General features: G+C 40.5%; 1 protein-coding gene across 1 annotated transcript in view; it reads left to right on the top strand.

The window, feature by feature from the left end:
- CILK1 (ciliogenesis associated kinase 1) overlaps positions 1 to 14,785 on the top strand; it is a 29,587-nt gene extending 14,802 nt beyond the window's left edge. The window contains exons 10-15 of the mRNA XM_054991246.1: positions 438 to 740; positions 2,496 to 2,683; positions 6,597 to 6,739; positions 7,127 to 7,255; positions 8,454 to 8,570; positions 9,470 to 14,785. Of these exons, the coding sequence (XP_054847221.1) occupies positions 438 to 740; positions 2,496 to 2,683; positions 6,597 to 6,739; positions 7,127 to 7,255; positions 8,454 to 8,570; positions 9,470 to 9,624 (1,035 nt within the window). The 3' untranslated portion in view covers positions 9,625 to 14,785. The remainder of the gene's footprint in view (positions 1 to 437; positions 741 to 2,495; positions 2,684 to 6,596; positions 6,740 to 7,126; positions 7,256 to 8,453; positions 8,571 to 9,469) is intronic.
- The last annotated feature ends 927 nt before the right edge of the window (positions 14,786 to 15,712 follow it).

The following is a 15,712-nucleotide window of genomic DNA, read 5'->3' as shown; positions in this document are numbered from 1 at the left end:
GCTCACGTAAAATTCCAGGCAATCCAGATTTTGCAAACCAAGTAAATTTGTTCAGTATTTCTGCTTTGGCACAACTAATTTTGCCTCTTTTTTGCTATGTTTACATCATTCTAATGTTCCCAAGCCTGGATCACGATACAGAGTGGTGCAGAACATCACAGCCACTTATTTAGTCACCACTTCTGGTTGCAGGATTTCAGCACAGGACTACCTGATTTCAATGTGTGTTCTGTCCTTAAGGGCTGGACACATCCTTGTTTTTGCAAAATGAAAGTGGAGCGTTTCAGGAAGCTAGATATTGTGCCCCAGGTCACAATCTGAGCTTATCTATGCTTCTGCAGATTTGTCACATACAATTATAGAGACTGCGAATGCAAAATTGCTTTTAGGCTGTTGCTTTCCTGGTTTAAACAAAGCTGTCTCTTATTTTATTTTAGGCACTTCGCTATCCTTACTTCCAGGTTGGCCAAGCATTGGGCACCTCTGGCTGCATACAGGAGCCCGGAAAACTATCAAGAGACCTTCCGGATAAAGCCCAAGTCCCCATGAAGCCCATTCCACCTGCAGAGCCTCCACCTAAACCACACGTTCGCCTGTCATCCAGACCATTCCAACCAAACCAGCTCCCCCACCCTCTGCTAGGCCCATACAAAACAGATTTCACTGTAAATGGCCATTTAAGGGAGGACAAGCCCAATCAGGTGGTTTTGCCAAATATTCCCAGTAAAATTTCTCAGCAGGTAAGACCCAGTCTTTGGTGACCTTTTTCAACAGTCTACTTTGGGTATGGCTCTCTTTATGCTAAGTGAACCAGTGGAGATGGGTACTAGCAATGGTACTTTCATAGGGGTTTGCCTTGCTTTTATGAAGTTCTGAATATTCACGATGGCCCTGTAGCTGCAAGTAGAGGTTGCATTCTTGCATGTGTGTTGTAGCTCCTCTCTTTGTTCTGTGACAGTCTTTAGACCTCTGGCTGTTTCCAGAGCATTAAAAATCAGAGTGCATTGTTAAGCAGGCACAGTGAATAACATAGCTCTTCTCCAATGCACTTCAATGGTTTACAAACTTGGAAAGATTAAACAGCTTTCTGTTGATGGTCTTCTGTTGCATTTAGGAAGCCACAGGAAGCTGCCTTATATTGAGTCAGATCAGTGGTCCATCTAGTGTAATTTCACTTCCTTCTCTGACTGGCAGAGTCTTCCCAGGGTGTCATGCAGAGAAAAGACTTTTCTAACACCCAGAATCCTTTAACCGAGATGTGAGGGTCTGAAACTTGAGCTGAGAGTATAAGAAGCTATGCAAAGAATGTGCTCTGCTGCGGAGCCACAACCTTCCCATGGCCTTATGTAGAACCTTAAAATAAAGCCAGATGCTGACATCTCCATTTGGATGGAATATGAAGAAATGCAGAGATCTGCTCTCCAAGATAACTTACCCATATATTGAAATCAAATAATATTCATCTAATTGAAATGCTGATAAGGATGGGTTTCCCTTTTAACTCCTGCGGGCCCCTAACCATCTCCTTCTTTTCTACTCCTCCACCCCCATCTCTTATCTCATGGTACAATTCCCTCTCATTTTTCTTCTAATTCCCCACCACCACCACCACACACACACTTTTTGTTCTAATACTGGCCGCTTCCACACATCTTACTGGCCTCCGGAACGTTGCACAAAACACCCAGAAGATAGCATCCTCTCGTGCGAAATCGCGCCAGGAAGATGCTATCATCCGGGAGTTTTGTACAACACCACGTCTTCCTAGTGCGATTTAGCGTGAGAAGATGCTATCTTCCGGGTGCCTTGTACAACGTTCCGGAGGCCAGTAAGACATGTGGAAACGACCCATGTTGTTCATTATTTAAGTTGTTTTGCTGGTTTTTGTATCTATAATGCAACAACAAAAATTATACTTTAAAAGCAGAGATTAAAAAAATACTCTGAATTGACATTCTTTAGGGACATTGTACATTACTATGTAATAGATTCAATCCCTACTTTGAACTATGACATAACATTGTGGAGGCACCATTACTTATAGGGTGATATTCAGGACTACCTCAGTTCAGTAATCCAAACCAAACCAAAAACAAATCAACATTTCCTCTTAGAAACAATTATGTGATAAGAATAAATACTGCACATTTTGTTCAGGTGCAGAAATGGTTTGTTACACACATTGGGAATTTATTTATTTACAGAACTGGGGCCAATGCCTAGAATGTGCTAGTAAAGGCTATCTTCTTGCTGGTGGAAAAGAACAGAATGAGAGAGAGAGAGAGAGAGAGAGGGCTGGTGGCACCAGATGCCAGCAGCTGTGAAACAGGAATGACATGTTCAGTGCTTGAAGCCCCTCTCCATACTGATTGGCAGTTCACCCTTATTTCTGAGCCTTCGCCAAACACACCGGTGTATTTGCACAGCAATGCTGCAGCTCTTATCTGATCTCCCTGTGCTTTTGCTTTGTTTTGTTTTTCCTACCACCGTGACAGAAAACAGCCATTGGGACCGAGCAGATAAATGGGGAGCTGAAGCCAAAGAACAGGCATCGATGGGGACCTATTACTGGAACGCTGAAAGGCTCTGAGGACTGGGAGGACTTGGGAGATTCTAAGGAAGGGTCTTCCCTTCCCAGAACTGACCTCAAAAACAAAGGACATGCTGAGGAAGCTCTTTGCAGGTATGTTGGTTTGTTCTTTGCAGATAATAACATACATTTTACATCTTCCTTTTCTTGGGAACATGTTTACCATCCCAGGCATACTTACTAGGGAGTAAACAGTCTTGGAGGATTAAATCAGCTTTTACTTAAACTAGTTGTAGAAATGTGCACTGCAGCGATTGTAGCTCTTTACAGTCTGTAACTGAAGTCTTTTGCACTCGGTCTTTACAGCACGTTCATTACCATTTCGCATCCCATGTTTTTCTGCCTTTTACACTTCCAAGCTAGTCATGTGATGCAGTTCCGGGCTATATTAGGTTTTCCCCGGGGTATCTGACTATGGACATATTACAACTTTTTTTTGCCTCAGAAGCTGACTTGCACTTGGGCCGGTGAAAGTAAGTGTAAAATGTTTGCCTCTCCCCACTCCGTTTTCCTTTCCTATCGCAAGTTGATTGGCCAGAACAGATTTAACCACACCCACCCTCATCAGCTCTGCTAACGCTTCTTTCGCCATTGGGCAGCAACCATTGCCCCAAGGAGCAGCTCAGCTATGCCCATCGCTTGCCTCCTCTGCTTCCTGCCCAGACTAGCAGAGGTGGTGCGAACTCTGCCCCCTCCTTTCTCATCTTCCCGGCCCATTTTTTTTACTGCTCCTGGAGGGCAGTATCATTGCGGCATTAAGCACTTTAAAACAGAATTCTAGGCATTTAACAGTCCCTTCTGATGAGTGGTTGAGCTAGTACAAAACAAGCAGAACAACGGCTTTGTGGAGAGGGAAGCTTTCCCCAACACAAACCTAAGAAGAGTATTTTCTTTAAAGTGTTCAGTTGGGACCTGGCTAAATGGAGTGGTTCCCCATGGAACCAGCTTTCTTTTATTGCTTTTCTCTGGTTGCAGAGAACAGTAAAAAAAAAAATGGGGGGGGAGATCATTCCATGAATAATAGGCAGTGGGGGGGGGGTGAAAGGATTGGTGTTAATCTCAGTGTAGCTGTTCTTGTGCTGTCTTCTAAGTAAAAAGACTCAAACTTTCAACAGTTAGGGTTCAAAATGGCAGCACAGAGAGTGGAGATTCTTAGTCTTACCACACATGCTCAAACTTTAAAAAAAAGGGACATGTATTCAGTAGCCCACAAAGCTCGCAGTAGAACAAGTGACTATAAAATGCAGCAGAGAACATGAAACCGAATCAGGAGCAGAGGGTGTAAAAGGGGGCAGTTCAAAGCTGGTGCGACAGCTATAGACATGGGCACGAACCAAAAAAACCCCGAACCACGAGGTTCGTGGATTTTGACGAACCAAAAACCACGAACTGGCACGGAACTGGGTCCAGTTACGAACCAGTTCATGGGGTTTAAATACCCCTTTCCAGCCGCTTAGCAGTGGCAGGGAAAGGGGCATTTAGCAGTTTAAAGGGCCCTTTCCTGCCTTGCAAGCAGCAGGTCCCTTTAAACTATCAGCTGGCAGGCGGCTGGGGGGGATCCCCCCTCGCCACCTGCCAGCTGATAGTTTAAAGGGACCTGCTGCTTGCAAGCTGCAGGAAAAGTTTAAATGGCCATTTCCTCGGGGAAATGGCCACTTAAACTGTCCCTTTCCCAATACGACCCAAACCAGTAACCAGTTCGTGGAAGTTCATAGAAAAGAACTTCCACAATCCGTGGTTCGCGAACCATGAACTGGCCTGGTTTGTGCGGTTTTTTGCATCGTAATTGGATTCATGCCTACCTCTAGATGGCTATAGGGCCGATTGCTCAGATCCATCGCTTTTAAACATGAGTGCAAAAGGGGCCACTGTTTCACTTTATTTTCACTTTCCTATATGGCCTAATGACATAGGAGGGCACACAGTAGCCTCTTTTTGTTATTCTTTATGACAGACAGACAGACAAGTTTATTGTATCTAGCCATAGGCCTTTACAAGTTAAAACATATTTGCAACTCTAAAATTTTAAAACTTCTGATATTACATCCATCTCTAAAATTTGCACCCAAACCCAGAAATTACATATTTCATCTAGCTGCTTTCTTAAGTACCACATTTGCTCTAATTCTGACAACTAAAGCAAAGAGTGTCACACTGTTGGAAACAAAGAGATCCATGCCTGACGGCAATAATTCTAATTTGTCACAGTCGGAGAAGGAATGTGGTATTCTTTAAGATGCAACTCAAGCAGTGAAGTGGGCCATAGGGGATCCTGACTGGTTGAGGGGTCAGAGTACAAGAAATTATGTTCTCACCCTCGCCCCCCCCCATCTTCTTACTGGGTTCCTAGCACATGATGGGAAATTGGGAGTAGGTTCAGAAATACTGCCCAATGGCTGACAGAAAATATTCTGACTACACTTCTCCGTGGAATCTTCTCCTTGCATCTCAGAGCAGAGATCTAGGGAGAAGTCTTCAGGAGAGCCAGAACCCAGTTCTCAGGTGACAGTTGGGCATTTGGGCTGCACAACATGGATCACAGCTAAGTGCTGTGCTCTCATTTATTTATTTATATATTTATGTTGTTTATAGTCTGCCTTTCTCACTGAGACTCAAGGCGGATTACATAGTGTGAGATTAGTACAGTCAATATCAAGGACATTTCAGTAAACAATGCCAAAGGGTAAATAAATAAAAGTTTACAAAGACAACATTAGCAAAAATCCAATACAGAGTTGAAGAAGTGCTGAAACAGAGGATAAGCAATTCTAGAACTGACATTAGATAAATAGAACTACCCAGTAGGATCATACTTAAAGCAACAAATAGAACACATATTTAAAGCAACAGATAATATATAAGGCAACATAGTCGTGAAGTCTGTGGTCCTTAATTCATTAGTGAAGCGACCACAATACAACCTATCTGAGTAAAAAAGCCCTTTTGAATCATTCAGTTTTGCATTGTTTGCAGAAAGCCAGGAGAGTCGGGGGGGGGGTCTCCTGACCTCCTCAGGCAGGCTCTTCCATAGGGCGGGGGCCACAGCCTTAGTGTCTTAGGCTGCAGTCCTGTATAGGTAGGTGTCATAAATCTTTCTAAGACAGCCTTGCAGTTTATATATGTTTACTTAGGATTACATTCATTTGAGTTCAATGGGCTCTAGTTCCAGGTGAGTTTGCATAGGATCGCCCCCCCCCCTTTAGTTAATAATGGTCCATAAATCCATGTCCAGTTTTCCTCTTCTTTGTGCTGTTCTGGGTTCCTCTCACTCCACTCCATGGCTTGGCAGAAACCCTGCCTGCACTGTGTATCTTCATCTGATTTCAGTTGACTAACAAGGATAGTGTGCAAAAGCATTTTTGTATTTGAGCGTTGGAGTGTATTACAAACGTTTGATTTTACATACAGCCTCTTTAAATTTGACTACAGCTTCCTTGAAAAGACAGGTATTATATTTTTGTTTCTTTGTCCTGAAGCAAGCACTCTGCCATTCATGGCAATATGAATGAAGAAAGGGCTGTGCCATAATATATAAACAATGAGTCTTGTTACTCCCATTCTGCAGTCACTTCATTGGCTCAGTTCAAGGTATTGGTCATCACATTGGTCAGGACAGCTCCCACTCTCCTTGCTTTCTGCAAACTATGCAAACCTGAATTATTCAGAAGGGCTTTTTACACAGGTAATAATACTGCGCTGTATGGAAGTGGTTCAGAGAATCGTGCTGGTAAAGCGATACGGACTGTAGATTGTACTCCTGTGCACTGTCTGTTGTTATGATGCTCCTATTGATAGTTTCCCTGCGTCGTGTAATATGTCATGTCAAGCACTGTATCAGATTTCTGCTTGTTTATTAAATTTCTGCAATCCTTACCCTATTGTATTGTTTATTGAATGTGGCAGCTTTTGATTGTATTGACCTACACTGTGTAATCTGCCTTGAGTTTCAGCGAGAATGGTGGACTATAAATAATATAATTAATAAATTTGGGGTTTTTTCTTACAGATTGGAAAGTATTTTAGATCTGAAGCCTTCAGCCTGCATTGGCACTGGCAATAGTGCACCTTCCTACCTTCGGCAGGACACACCAACATTACAAGTTTCTGCAGCCAAACAGCATTTCTTGAAACATTCTAGGTATTTACCTGGTTAGTAAAAAAAAATCTTTATTAAGATACTAAAAAAGTATGGGTATTAAATTTTGAAATAGGGTGGCTGCCATGTGGCCCAGGCCTTATTCTGCTTCTTGTGCTGTTTCTCTCAATACTTTACAATGCTTTGCTTGCCTTATATTATTTTAAGTACCCATCCTAGAAATCCAGAGCCCACCTACCCCTTGGGAATTCTCTTGTGCTTTGGTTGTTCAGTCAAGTACTGGAGTTTGCAGGTAATTGTGCAAAAGAATGGGGGAGGACAGCTACGTGCAAACCATTGTTATACTTAAGAAATAATGAGGATAAATAGAATCTGTCCAACCTGTTATCGAAAAACATCGCTGCAGCGTTTTAACAGCAGCTTCTTATTTCTTGCCCTAGGAATAAACACAAGGAATAATTTAATATCCAATGCAAGTAAAGATTTCACATCATCTAATCCATGGCCCAGTTCTAATTTTCATGGAAAGACAACTGCAGTGGCAGGAGGAATCAACAGGCTGAATTCCAGTAAGAAAATGATGGGAGAGGGATTCCACTCTCTGTACTGTGGTTGGGAGTCTCACAAGATGCTTGGTTATCCTGGCACATTGCCTACAGATGTCCCAAAACTTAACTGAATCTTCCAGATTCTGAACATTAAAGCTGTAGGAATCATTGACCTGTTCATCAAGTTTATGTAGGATTTTCTTCAATGGTGTCATATAGGAATGACTGGTTGCTGCTCGTATCAGTAGGCGTGATAGGCCATATGACGAATTAACAAAAAGAACTATAATACATCATGTTAGCTGCAGAAAGCTATACAATGAATTTATAATTAATTTTAAAAATTAAGATGATGACATAAAAGTTATGATTTTTTTAAAGAAAAAAAATTATTATTCAAACACTCAGCAGCTAACATGGTACAATCTTTTCACCAGACTGCACCTTCTCAGATTTTGTAAGTGTGGTTGCCCTATGAGGAAGGATTACATGTTGGAGAAAGGGAAGTTTCTTTCAGTTTTCTTCATGGAGTGAAATTTTGATATGGGGAGCACTTTCAAACAAGAAAGAAAATACAGTACTACTCCAGAGAACCTCAACAGTCAAGAATACATGCTTCATGTATATGTCAAAAATGGCAGGGCAAAGGAGGTTTGTTCGCTTGATTATCCTAGTTGAAATCAAAATTCACTATGGTAGATTGAAGAATAAAATTTATGACACACTCACAGTATTAGTGATTAATTTCCCTACTTTCTAAACCTTCTAAGGCAGGGATCCCCAACCTTTTTGAGTCTGCAGGCACATTTGGAGCTCTGATATAGTGTGGTGGGCGCAGCAACAAAATGGCTGCCACTGGAGGCAGAACCAGCCACAAAATGGCTGCTACAGCTTACCTTCAGTCACACAGTGAAGATCCTTGTGCTGTGGAAGCAGCTTTTGCCAAAGCAGTGTTTTTAAAAATCTACACAGCCAATCAAATCTCCAATAGTCAATCAGAAGCCATGCTTGACAGAAGCTCCTCTTGGCCATACCCACTTTCTAAAAACACTTGGCTAGTACCAGGAAAGATGTCAGCGGGCCCAAAGGTGCCCACAAGCACCATGTTGGGGATTTTTGTTCTTAAGATATGCAGTACCTTGTGAATAGTGGATCATCATACGATGATCCACTACATTAACCTCAGTTGTGTCCACTTCTATTTTCACTGCTCTTCCAGACCACACTGGACCAGGTGGACTGACTGGTGTTTACACCCCTTCATTTCTGAAAAAAGAAGCTGGTGCTGCTGGCCAGAGAGTTCAGTTGGCACCGGTCATTGACCCGCCCTCTACAGGTCTGTCTTCTCATAAGGATTGCCAGCTTATTTATTGGGAATGATGCTGCGGGGGTGGGGGTGGGGGTGGGGGAGAGAGTATGTACATGTTATGTGGTATCCAGTTAAACAGATGGGCTCTTGCCTGCTAATATTCCATGCTTGCTTTGGTTTCAAACATTGAAAATAGCTAGTAGAGTAACAGTCCTAAGCAGAGTGATACCCTTGTTAGGAGGGTGTAGATTTGTTTAAGATAGCACTGTAATTCTCAGCCAATGTTGTCATCTTCAGAATTCCTCAGTGCAGAGCTGTTTGTCTTCCACAATTCAATAATCGTCCTCCAGTGGCATAGAATACAGTATACAGACAGCTTCACCAAAACAACTGCCACCGTGGTTTTAGGGCTGTAAAGATGGACCTGAAACTGTGGGCAGAGTGCTGTTCACCACTGGAGTACTCTAGCTGCAATTCCTCTGTCTTTTTACAGAATATTATAAGTTGTTAGATAGAAATCTGCAGTCAATACCACAGCTGAGAAACACACTAAAAAAATGCTGGTCTCTCAAATCAGAAAAGTATCCCAATCCTATATTTTAGCTTACTTCATTGATTAAGAATTCTTAGACCCACAGGTTGTCCCCCGTGCATGGTCACATCCATCTTCATAGAAAAGTTGTGAATGGGATCTTCTTGATAGTTGAAATGAATAGAATTAATTAAATATGGCTCTGAAAATAATACCTTTCTTTAGGGCATTGGCGTGTGGTTAAGTAAGTATTAGCTTAGATGGCAGCTTGGAATCTTGGACCAGAAGACCCTAATTCGTTACATGATACTTTGGTCAAAATCACCAGTTTCCTATGTGAACATATCCCCTGATACATTCTCTCTTTTTTATAGTCACTCTTTTTCATTTGCAGAATATGCCTCTCTGAACTCTGTCAAACCTCATATTGGGAGACCATCATTTAATATACCTATGAGAAGCACACCTGGACTCCTGCCACACCCACCCATGGTTCATCCAGTTCACGGACGAATTGACTGGTCTTCAAAATATGGCAGTCACCGGTGAAACCTCAGGCTGGGGATACCTTTAGTGAAACAGCAACCAGTGCTAACATAACCTCTGATAACATTTCACAAACCAGAAGGTTTACAGATCCTTATCCTCTGTGACCAAAACATTTCAAGACTGTTTGAGGAATATATATATATTTTAGTTGTACGTATTTGAATGCAATCTTGTACTTTTTTTGTATTGTTTTTATGATGAGATAGGGGCAGTTATTTTCATAGGGCCATACACATTTGTATATCAAGCTTAGAATGGGGTTTTGGCATTTTTATATGATGAATTTTGAAATTAACTTTTTAAAAGAAAAATATTTTTCCTTTGGGGATTATGTTTTATATAAGTTAATAAATGTAGCAAATTGATACAGTATTTAATATAATTAAGGTATAGTTAGAAGGGAGAAAAAGGAGTTTACCAAATACTTTTCTGTTCTGTGAGTTCTGGGCAAGGCATGTAGAGCAAGCAGCAAATGAAGCCCAAGAGCTAGAGCTTCTTTTTAGCACCATGAGTTAACAGACTTATAAATGGCCTGCATCCAACGACACTGTTCCTCCAATTGAGCGGCATTTCCAACAATTCCAGTTTCCCATTGCAGAGTCCCACTTTGTTCCCTGTGGTGTTCCTGAGAGTATGCTGACCACAGGAACAAAATATGTTCTAACTCAAGATTAAAAAATTTCCAAAAACTTTGAAGCCGTGGAAAGAAACGTTCTGGGAAAACCCCTGAAAAATTTGTGGAAAATCGAAAGAGATGCAATTCGTGCCTATAAAAAAATTGTTTTGCTGCTTTAACAACATAAAATACATCATTTATCACTTGTGTGTGTAAAGTACCATCAAGTCACAACCCAGCAATGGTCTTTAAGGGCAGATGAGAACTAGGGATGGTTTGCCGTTGCCTTCCTCTGCAGAGACTTCCTTGGTGAATCCCCCAGCCAAGTACTGACAAGACTGGGCTCTACCATGCTGCCTTCCCTGCCCATTTATCACTGGCATTGGCACATTTATGGCATTGGCATAAATGGAGTTTAAAAATATAAATGGCTTGGATTTCTACAAGCAATCTGAAAATATACCTAGTCTATGAAAGAGAGTTGCAAATTGCTGCACTCGGTGCCGTCTTAGCACATGTAACTTTTTGCCATCTAAGTGGTAGAACTTACGCAGTCACAGTAGGCACAACTACCAGCATGTTTAGATTTGTAGTTAAACTATAATATTGAGAATAATGAATTCTTTAATAATTTATTAAACACTTTATAAAATGTTGCCAAAATTATTCACATTTAAACATTAGACATATCCTTGAAAATGTGGTATGTCTCCACAGTATACATAGGAACTACCATTATTTGACCTGTAGATTCTTATATATAAATGTTTATGCTGTACACAAAACTTCCCAGTTTTCCTGTGAGAAAAATGGGGGGAGGGGGCTCCTGGGAGGGAGAAAAGGGTTTTTTCCTTCCCAGTTTTCCCCCCCAAGCCTTTACACACGTAGACCAAATGGGGTGCAGGAGGAAGTGGGAAGTTCCTGTTCTGTGAAGTCCATGGCAGGTTGGGTCCATGACAGTGTTATCCTTGCATTGAGGAAGCAAAACATAAAAATAACTGTACACGAACTTCTGGTCCTCCCCACATGACTGAGAATTATTGAGGCCTATTAATCTTATCAGCTGGATCCAGTCAGTAAACCTTTTCTTGGATGCTAACTTTTCTGGTTGGAGGTATGTTTGAACTCACTGACCTATCAAACTTCCACATAGAAAAAATAGTATGTCAGAGAAAAGAGTTCAAACTAGCCTTTCCCCTGACAGTCTGTTTTTATGGGTGCAGGCAAGTGTTTGTTTTTCCACACAGGAAAACAATCACATACAATCTACCCACAGCAGTGCTATAGTCCAGATTAAACTTTACCATTTGACCGGTAACTATAAAAATCATAGACAGGGGAATACATGTGGCAGCTGTTAACTGGATACTGCCCACATGCCTTGCCACTAAACCATCTGCAGATGGGGGCATTCCTCCTTGGGAACCAGATGATCTGTAGAATAGCCAAGTATTTATTGCAATATTAAGTTTGACAAAGCTGGCTCATAGAGTAATATAAAGAAAGTACTGAAGATAAATGCCAGCAGCAAAGTTAAAAGACTGTTAATATGTATCACTGTCTTTGTTCATAGTTATGACTCTGGTGTGTTCCCTCTTCCCAAATATAATGTAGCAGCTTCTGCATCAGCTTAATGGAACAGTTTAGCCTGCCATAAATTAGAAGCTTATCTTTAGAAATTTGTTCACAGAGTATTTTTATAAGGCTGAGGTGCAGTCTTTCTAGACCAAAGTTTAGCAGATGCCAGAAAGGTGGGAATTTAATTATAAGAGCTATAAATCTGTTTTTAAAGGGTGTAGAAGTTGGCAAATAATGTACAAATCTATGCATTGTTTTAAAGGAAAACAGCCAGCTGGTAGTTTGTATGGGGATTGCTCTTTCTGATTTGTATTAGGTAAAATGCCATGTTGTTTCTTTAATTGGGAAAAAGTGGGATGCTAATCTCCAGGCTTTTCAGATCGGAAGGATGAAGACGGTCTCTTCTCAGGGAGAAACGACCTCAATGCAAATTGTGACTATTCAGTCCATCAAGTTCAGTTATTAAGTATTTAATGTAGATTTATTGTGGTTATACTTATGTTTGTGTCAAAGACATTCCAGTCCTGAGCAAGGAAAATGCAATGTTCTGACTTCTGAACCACAGGCTGCCAAGGGTTTTTTTTCCTCCTTTGAAAGGCAAAAGCTACAAGCAGAAAAAAATGAACTTGTTTCTTTCCCATTAGGGTGGATTCCGATGAACAGCTGATACCTCTTTGGCTGGATCTTCCCCTTTAAATTTTCGGTTAAGAGGGCAATCACAGCTCCTCCAGTATGTTTTTGCTACAGTTCTACTGTAAGTCTCCTTTCTCTTTGGCTGCAAAGTTCCCCTAGAAACTGTCGTTGGCAGCATGTCAGAGGAAAGACAATGGGACTGTAGCTACAGCTGCCTGTACTCATGCTTCGACTGGAGATTTAAAACACAGTTTTGAGGGAAAGAGATGGGGCAATTCCAACAGTGGAGATAGCAACCAAGGTTGGCTAAGTTGTTTTTAAAAGCATAGCCACCCTTTGATTGTTCTAGCATGTCACTGATGCACACAGCTTGTGCTATTCTGACAAAACTATGGAATTCATCCACTGATGAGCTGTGAACCTCCAGGTAAATTTCCCATCACCTCCATCCCTACCATGTTTACTTTCTAATTCCACCAGTTTTGTAAGTCATCAGTGGAAGAGGCCTAAAGCAGCAGTAAAATCATAACTACTTGCAACTACTTTTTTCCTTTTTGTGTACCTTTAGTTATTTATTGCTTGAGCTGTAGCACAACAGAGTGAGCTTTTGATGTGATAAGCTTCAGTGTAGCCTGCACAAAGTGTTACTATCTATTTCACTACAGGCCTCAGATGGTGCTATATTTCCAGATGTTTTAATAAATATATTTACCCAAAAGGAACACAGTCTTGAGTATAGGATACTCCCCCCACCCAAAGAATATTTAAATTAACTCTACATAATTGTAACTTGTGTGTGAATTTACGGTGGCCTCCTCTTTTTCTTGCCAACACATGTAGAAAAAATCCTCATCTTCCTTTTGGATAATAAGGCATGTAGCTATAAGAGTAATGAATTAGTAAGGAGATATATTTTAGCTATTTGAAATTCTGCAGTGATAGAATATATTTTAGAAAGCAGCGAGTTAAGAAACTAGAATTGGGTGTGGAATTGTTAAAATCCATTTATTGTAAGGTTCCCTTATTGTGCCATCTGATTAGTTTACGGTGGAATGTAGGGAAAACAAAAAATAAATTTGCATTTATACTGTATTAAAAAATGAGGATGTATCTGCCACTTCCAGTGGAAATCAAAATTGCTATTAAGTCACGAAGGATAATTTTATTTAGAACTGAAGAAGAGTTCCACCAATTATTGCACGAGGGAACGATTTTCCTTGATTAAGGGGACAGTTCTAAGCATAGTTAATAAATTCTGTTGAAGTGAATGGGATGTGTCCTTAAGATCCTCATCAGACAAGTATTAGAAATATAGTGTGTTGTTAGGAAAAGTAACGTATCTTTTGCTTTAAGAGATGTGCCTAGAATAGATTCATACCGAGCACCTCTAATTAAAGCCTACGGGATGCTTTCAGACTTACTGAGTTCTTACTCTGTTTAAAATTTGAGCAGACAAAATGTTTTTGAATTCCATACACATGCATTCTTAAGGCTTGCCTCCACTGTTAATTCCTGCTAAAAGCAAGGACAGTAAGACTTTGATTGCAGAACTTGATCAAGTTTTCCTTGGTTTGTCCCATTTTTGAAAAGTGGCCTGTATCTTGGTCCAATTGGACCAAAGGCAGCGTCTCTGCAAACCTCATCACATTCAAAATATTTCCCTTAGTCATTTCTGTAATGTATTTTCATGAGGATTCTGTTTTGTTTTGCAATCTCACTTGTCTTGCATGCTGTATAGGTTTGAAAAGCATGGAAGTCAGATGCTCATCAGGTGAGGTCACAGGTTAGCTTGCCTCCATTATCATACCTGTATTACAGGTTTGTTTAAAATAATCTGCATTGAACTGACTGCAGAATGTTTCACTCCACTTTCCCTACCTGTAAATGCAGTTTTCTTAGTGCTGTGGTCCTAAGCATACTTACTAAGGAATAAGTTCTACTGAGCTCAGTGGGACTTCTTTCTGCATAAGCTGGTACTCTGGAGCAGCTTCCTATATGCAGTAAGACGACTACATTAACAAATGTTGATCAGGCAGTTAAATCAATAAACAAATTTATCAATATCACAAGTATCAAATTCTTCTGCCAGTGTTGAATACATCCATTATATTAACAACTTACACATTTAATAAAGTTTGTGGATTATTGCTGCCGACTGCTTTTTATTTTTTTATTTTTGTAAAAAGAAGTCATTTGTACGGAAAATAAGTTCTAAATTAAATGTGAGCCTTGATGTGTCCTTGAGAAATGAAACTCAGCATGTTTTCTACTTGGGGTCTTTTATGGGTTTTTAAGTACTTGTTAATGTCAAAAGAAGCTCCAGAATAAAGCGGTTTGGAGAAAAATGTTGTCCATGGTGCTTTTAATGACGCCTGCATTCACTTATATTTGCTGATGCCTTCCAAGTTCTGAAACTTTCTTTTCACTCTATGACCTTAAACTCTTACTGGGGATTTTTGGAATGGAACTGGTTGCACTTTTACTGGTGATGGAGGCAAAGATCACCAGTAAATTAATGAATTTCATTGAATTCATTGAAATGGATGAGGCTTTTAAATTGAGTAGTGCTCACAATTAGTTCCAATTAAAGGGCCAGTTCATACCACCCATCATGTGCTACAGCTAAGCTTTTCATGCTGGAGGCAAACTGTATAGGGGAGAAGGTTTTCACCATCTATGTTTTAATATTTAGTGTATTCTGGATGATTAATGGAACAGGTTGCTTTGTATCCGATCATGTTTCAAGAAGGGCATGTTGCCACCTGATGACTGAGAAAAAGCAACAAATAAATAAGCTCAAAGCCATTAATAATAAATCCTTCAGAAACAAGCAGGTTTCTGTTGGGGATGGATTCTCCCCCCTGAGTTTCACAAAATGGAGATAGATCAGCAACCTTGTCTGGCAAATTCCATTGTGGCAGAAAGTATGGGAGCAGTAAATAGATCTGAGGTACAAATTGATTGTGATTATGACTTTGGAGTGGAAGTAAGGAGTGACTTCAGAAGAATAATCAGACTAGGTGCAAAATATTGGAGCCAATGAAAAATTTACTTAATGAGTGAGGACCAGCCAGTTAAGGCAGGCTGCTAGTTCTTCACACAAAAATTATATCAGTATTATCCTATACAATCTTGTGTCTTGATTATCTGGAAGTCCCATTACACTCCATGGGACTTATTTTTCCAGTGCCTTTGCTTAGGACTGGACTTTTTGCATCATTTAACATTTTTGACCTCTTAAGTCTATGAGAGATTCCTGGA

The sequence above is a fragment of the Eublepharis macularius genome, chromosome 1 (assembly GCF_028583425.1).
Source record: "Eublepharis macularius isolate TG4126 chromosome 1, MPM_Emac_v1.0, whole genome shotgun sequence".
Classification (NCBI taxonomy): Eukaryota; Metazoa; Chordata; class Lepidosauria; order Squamata; family Eublepharidae; genus Eublepharis; species Eublepharis macularius.
The sequence above is the reverse complement of the archived record's forward strand: the minus strand, read 5'-3'. Positions and strand labels throughout refer to the sequence as shown.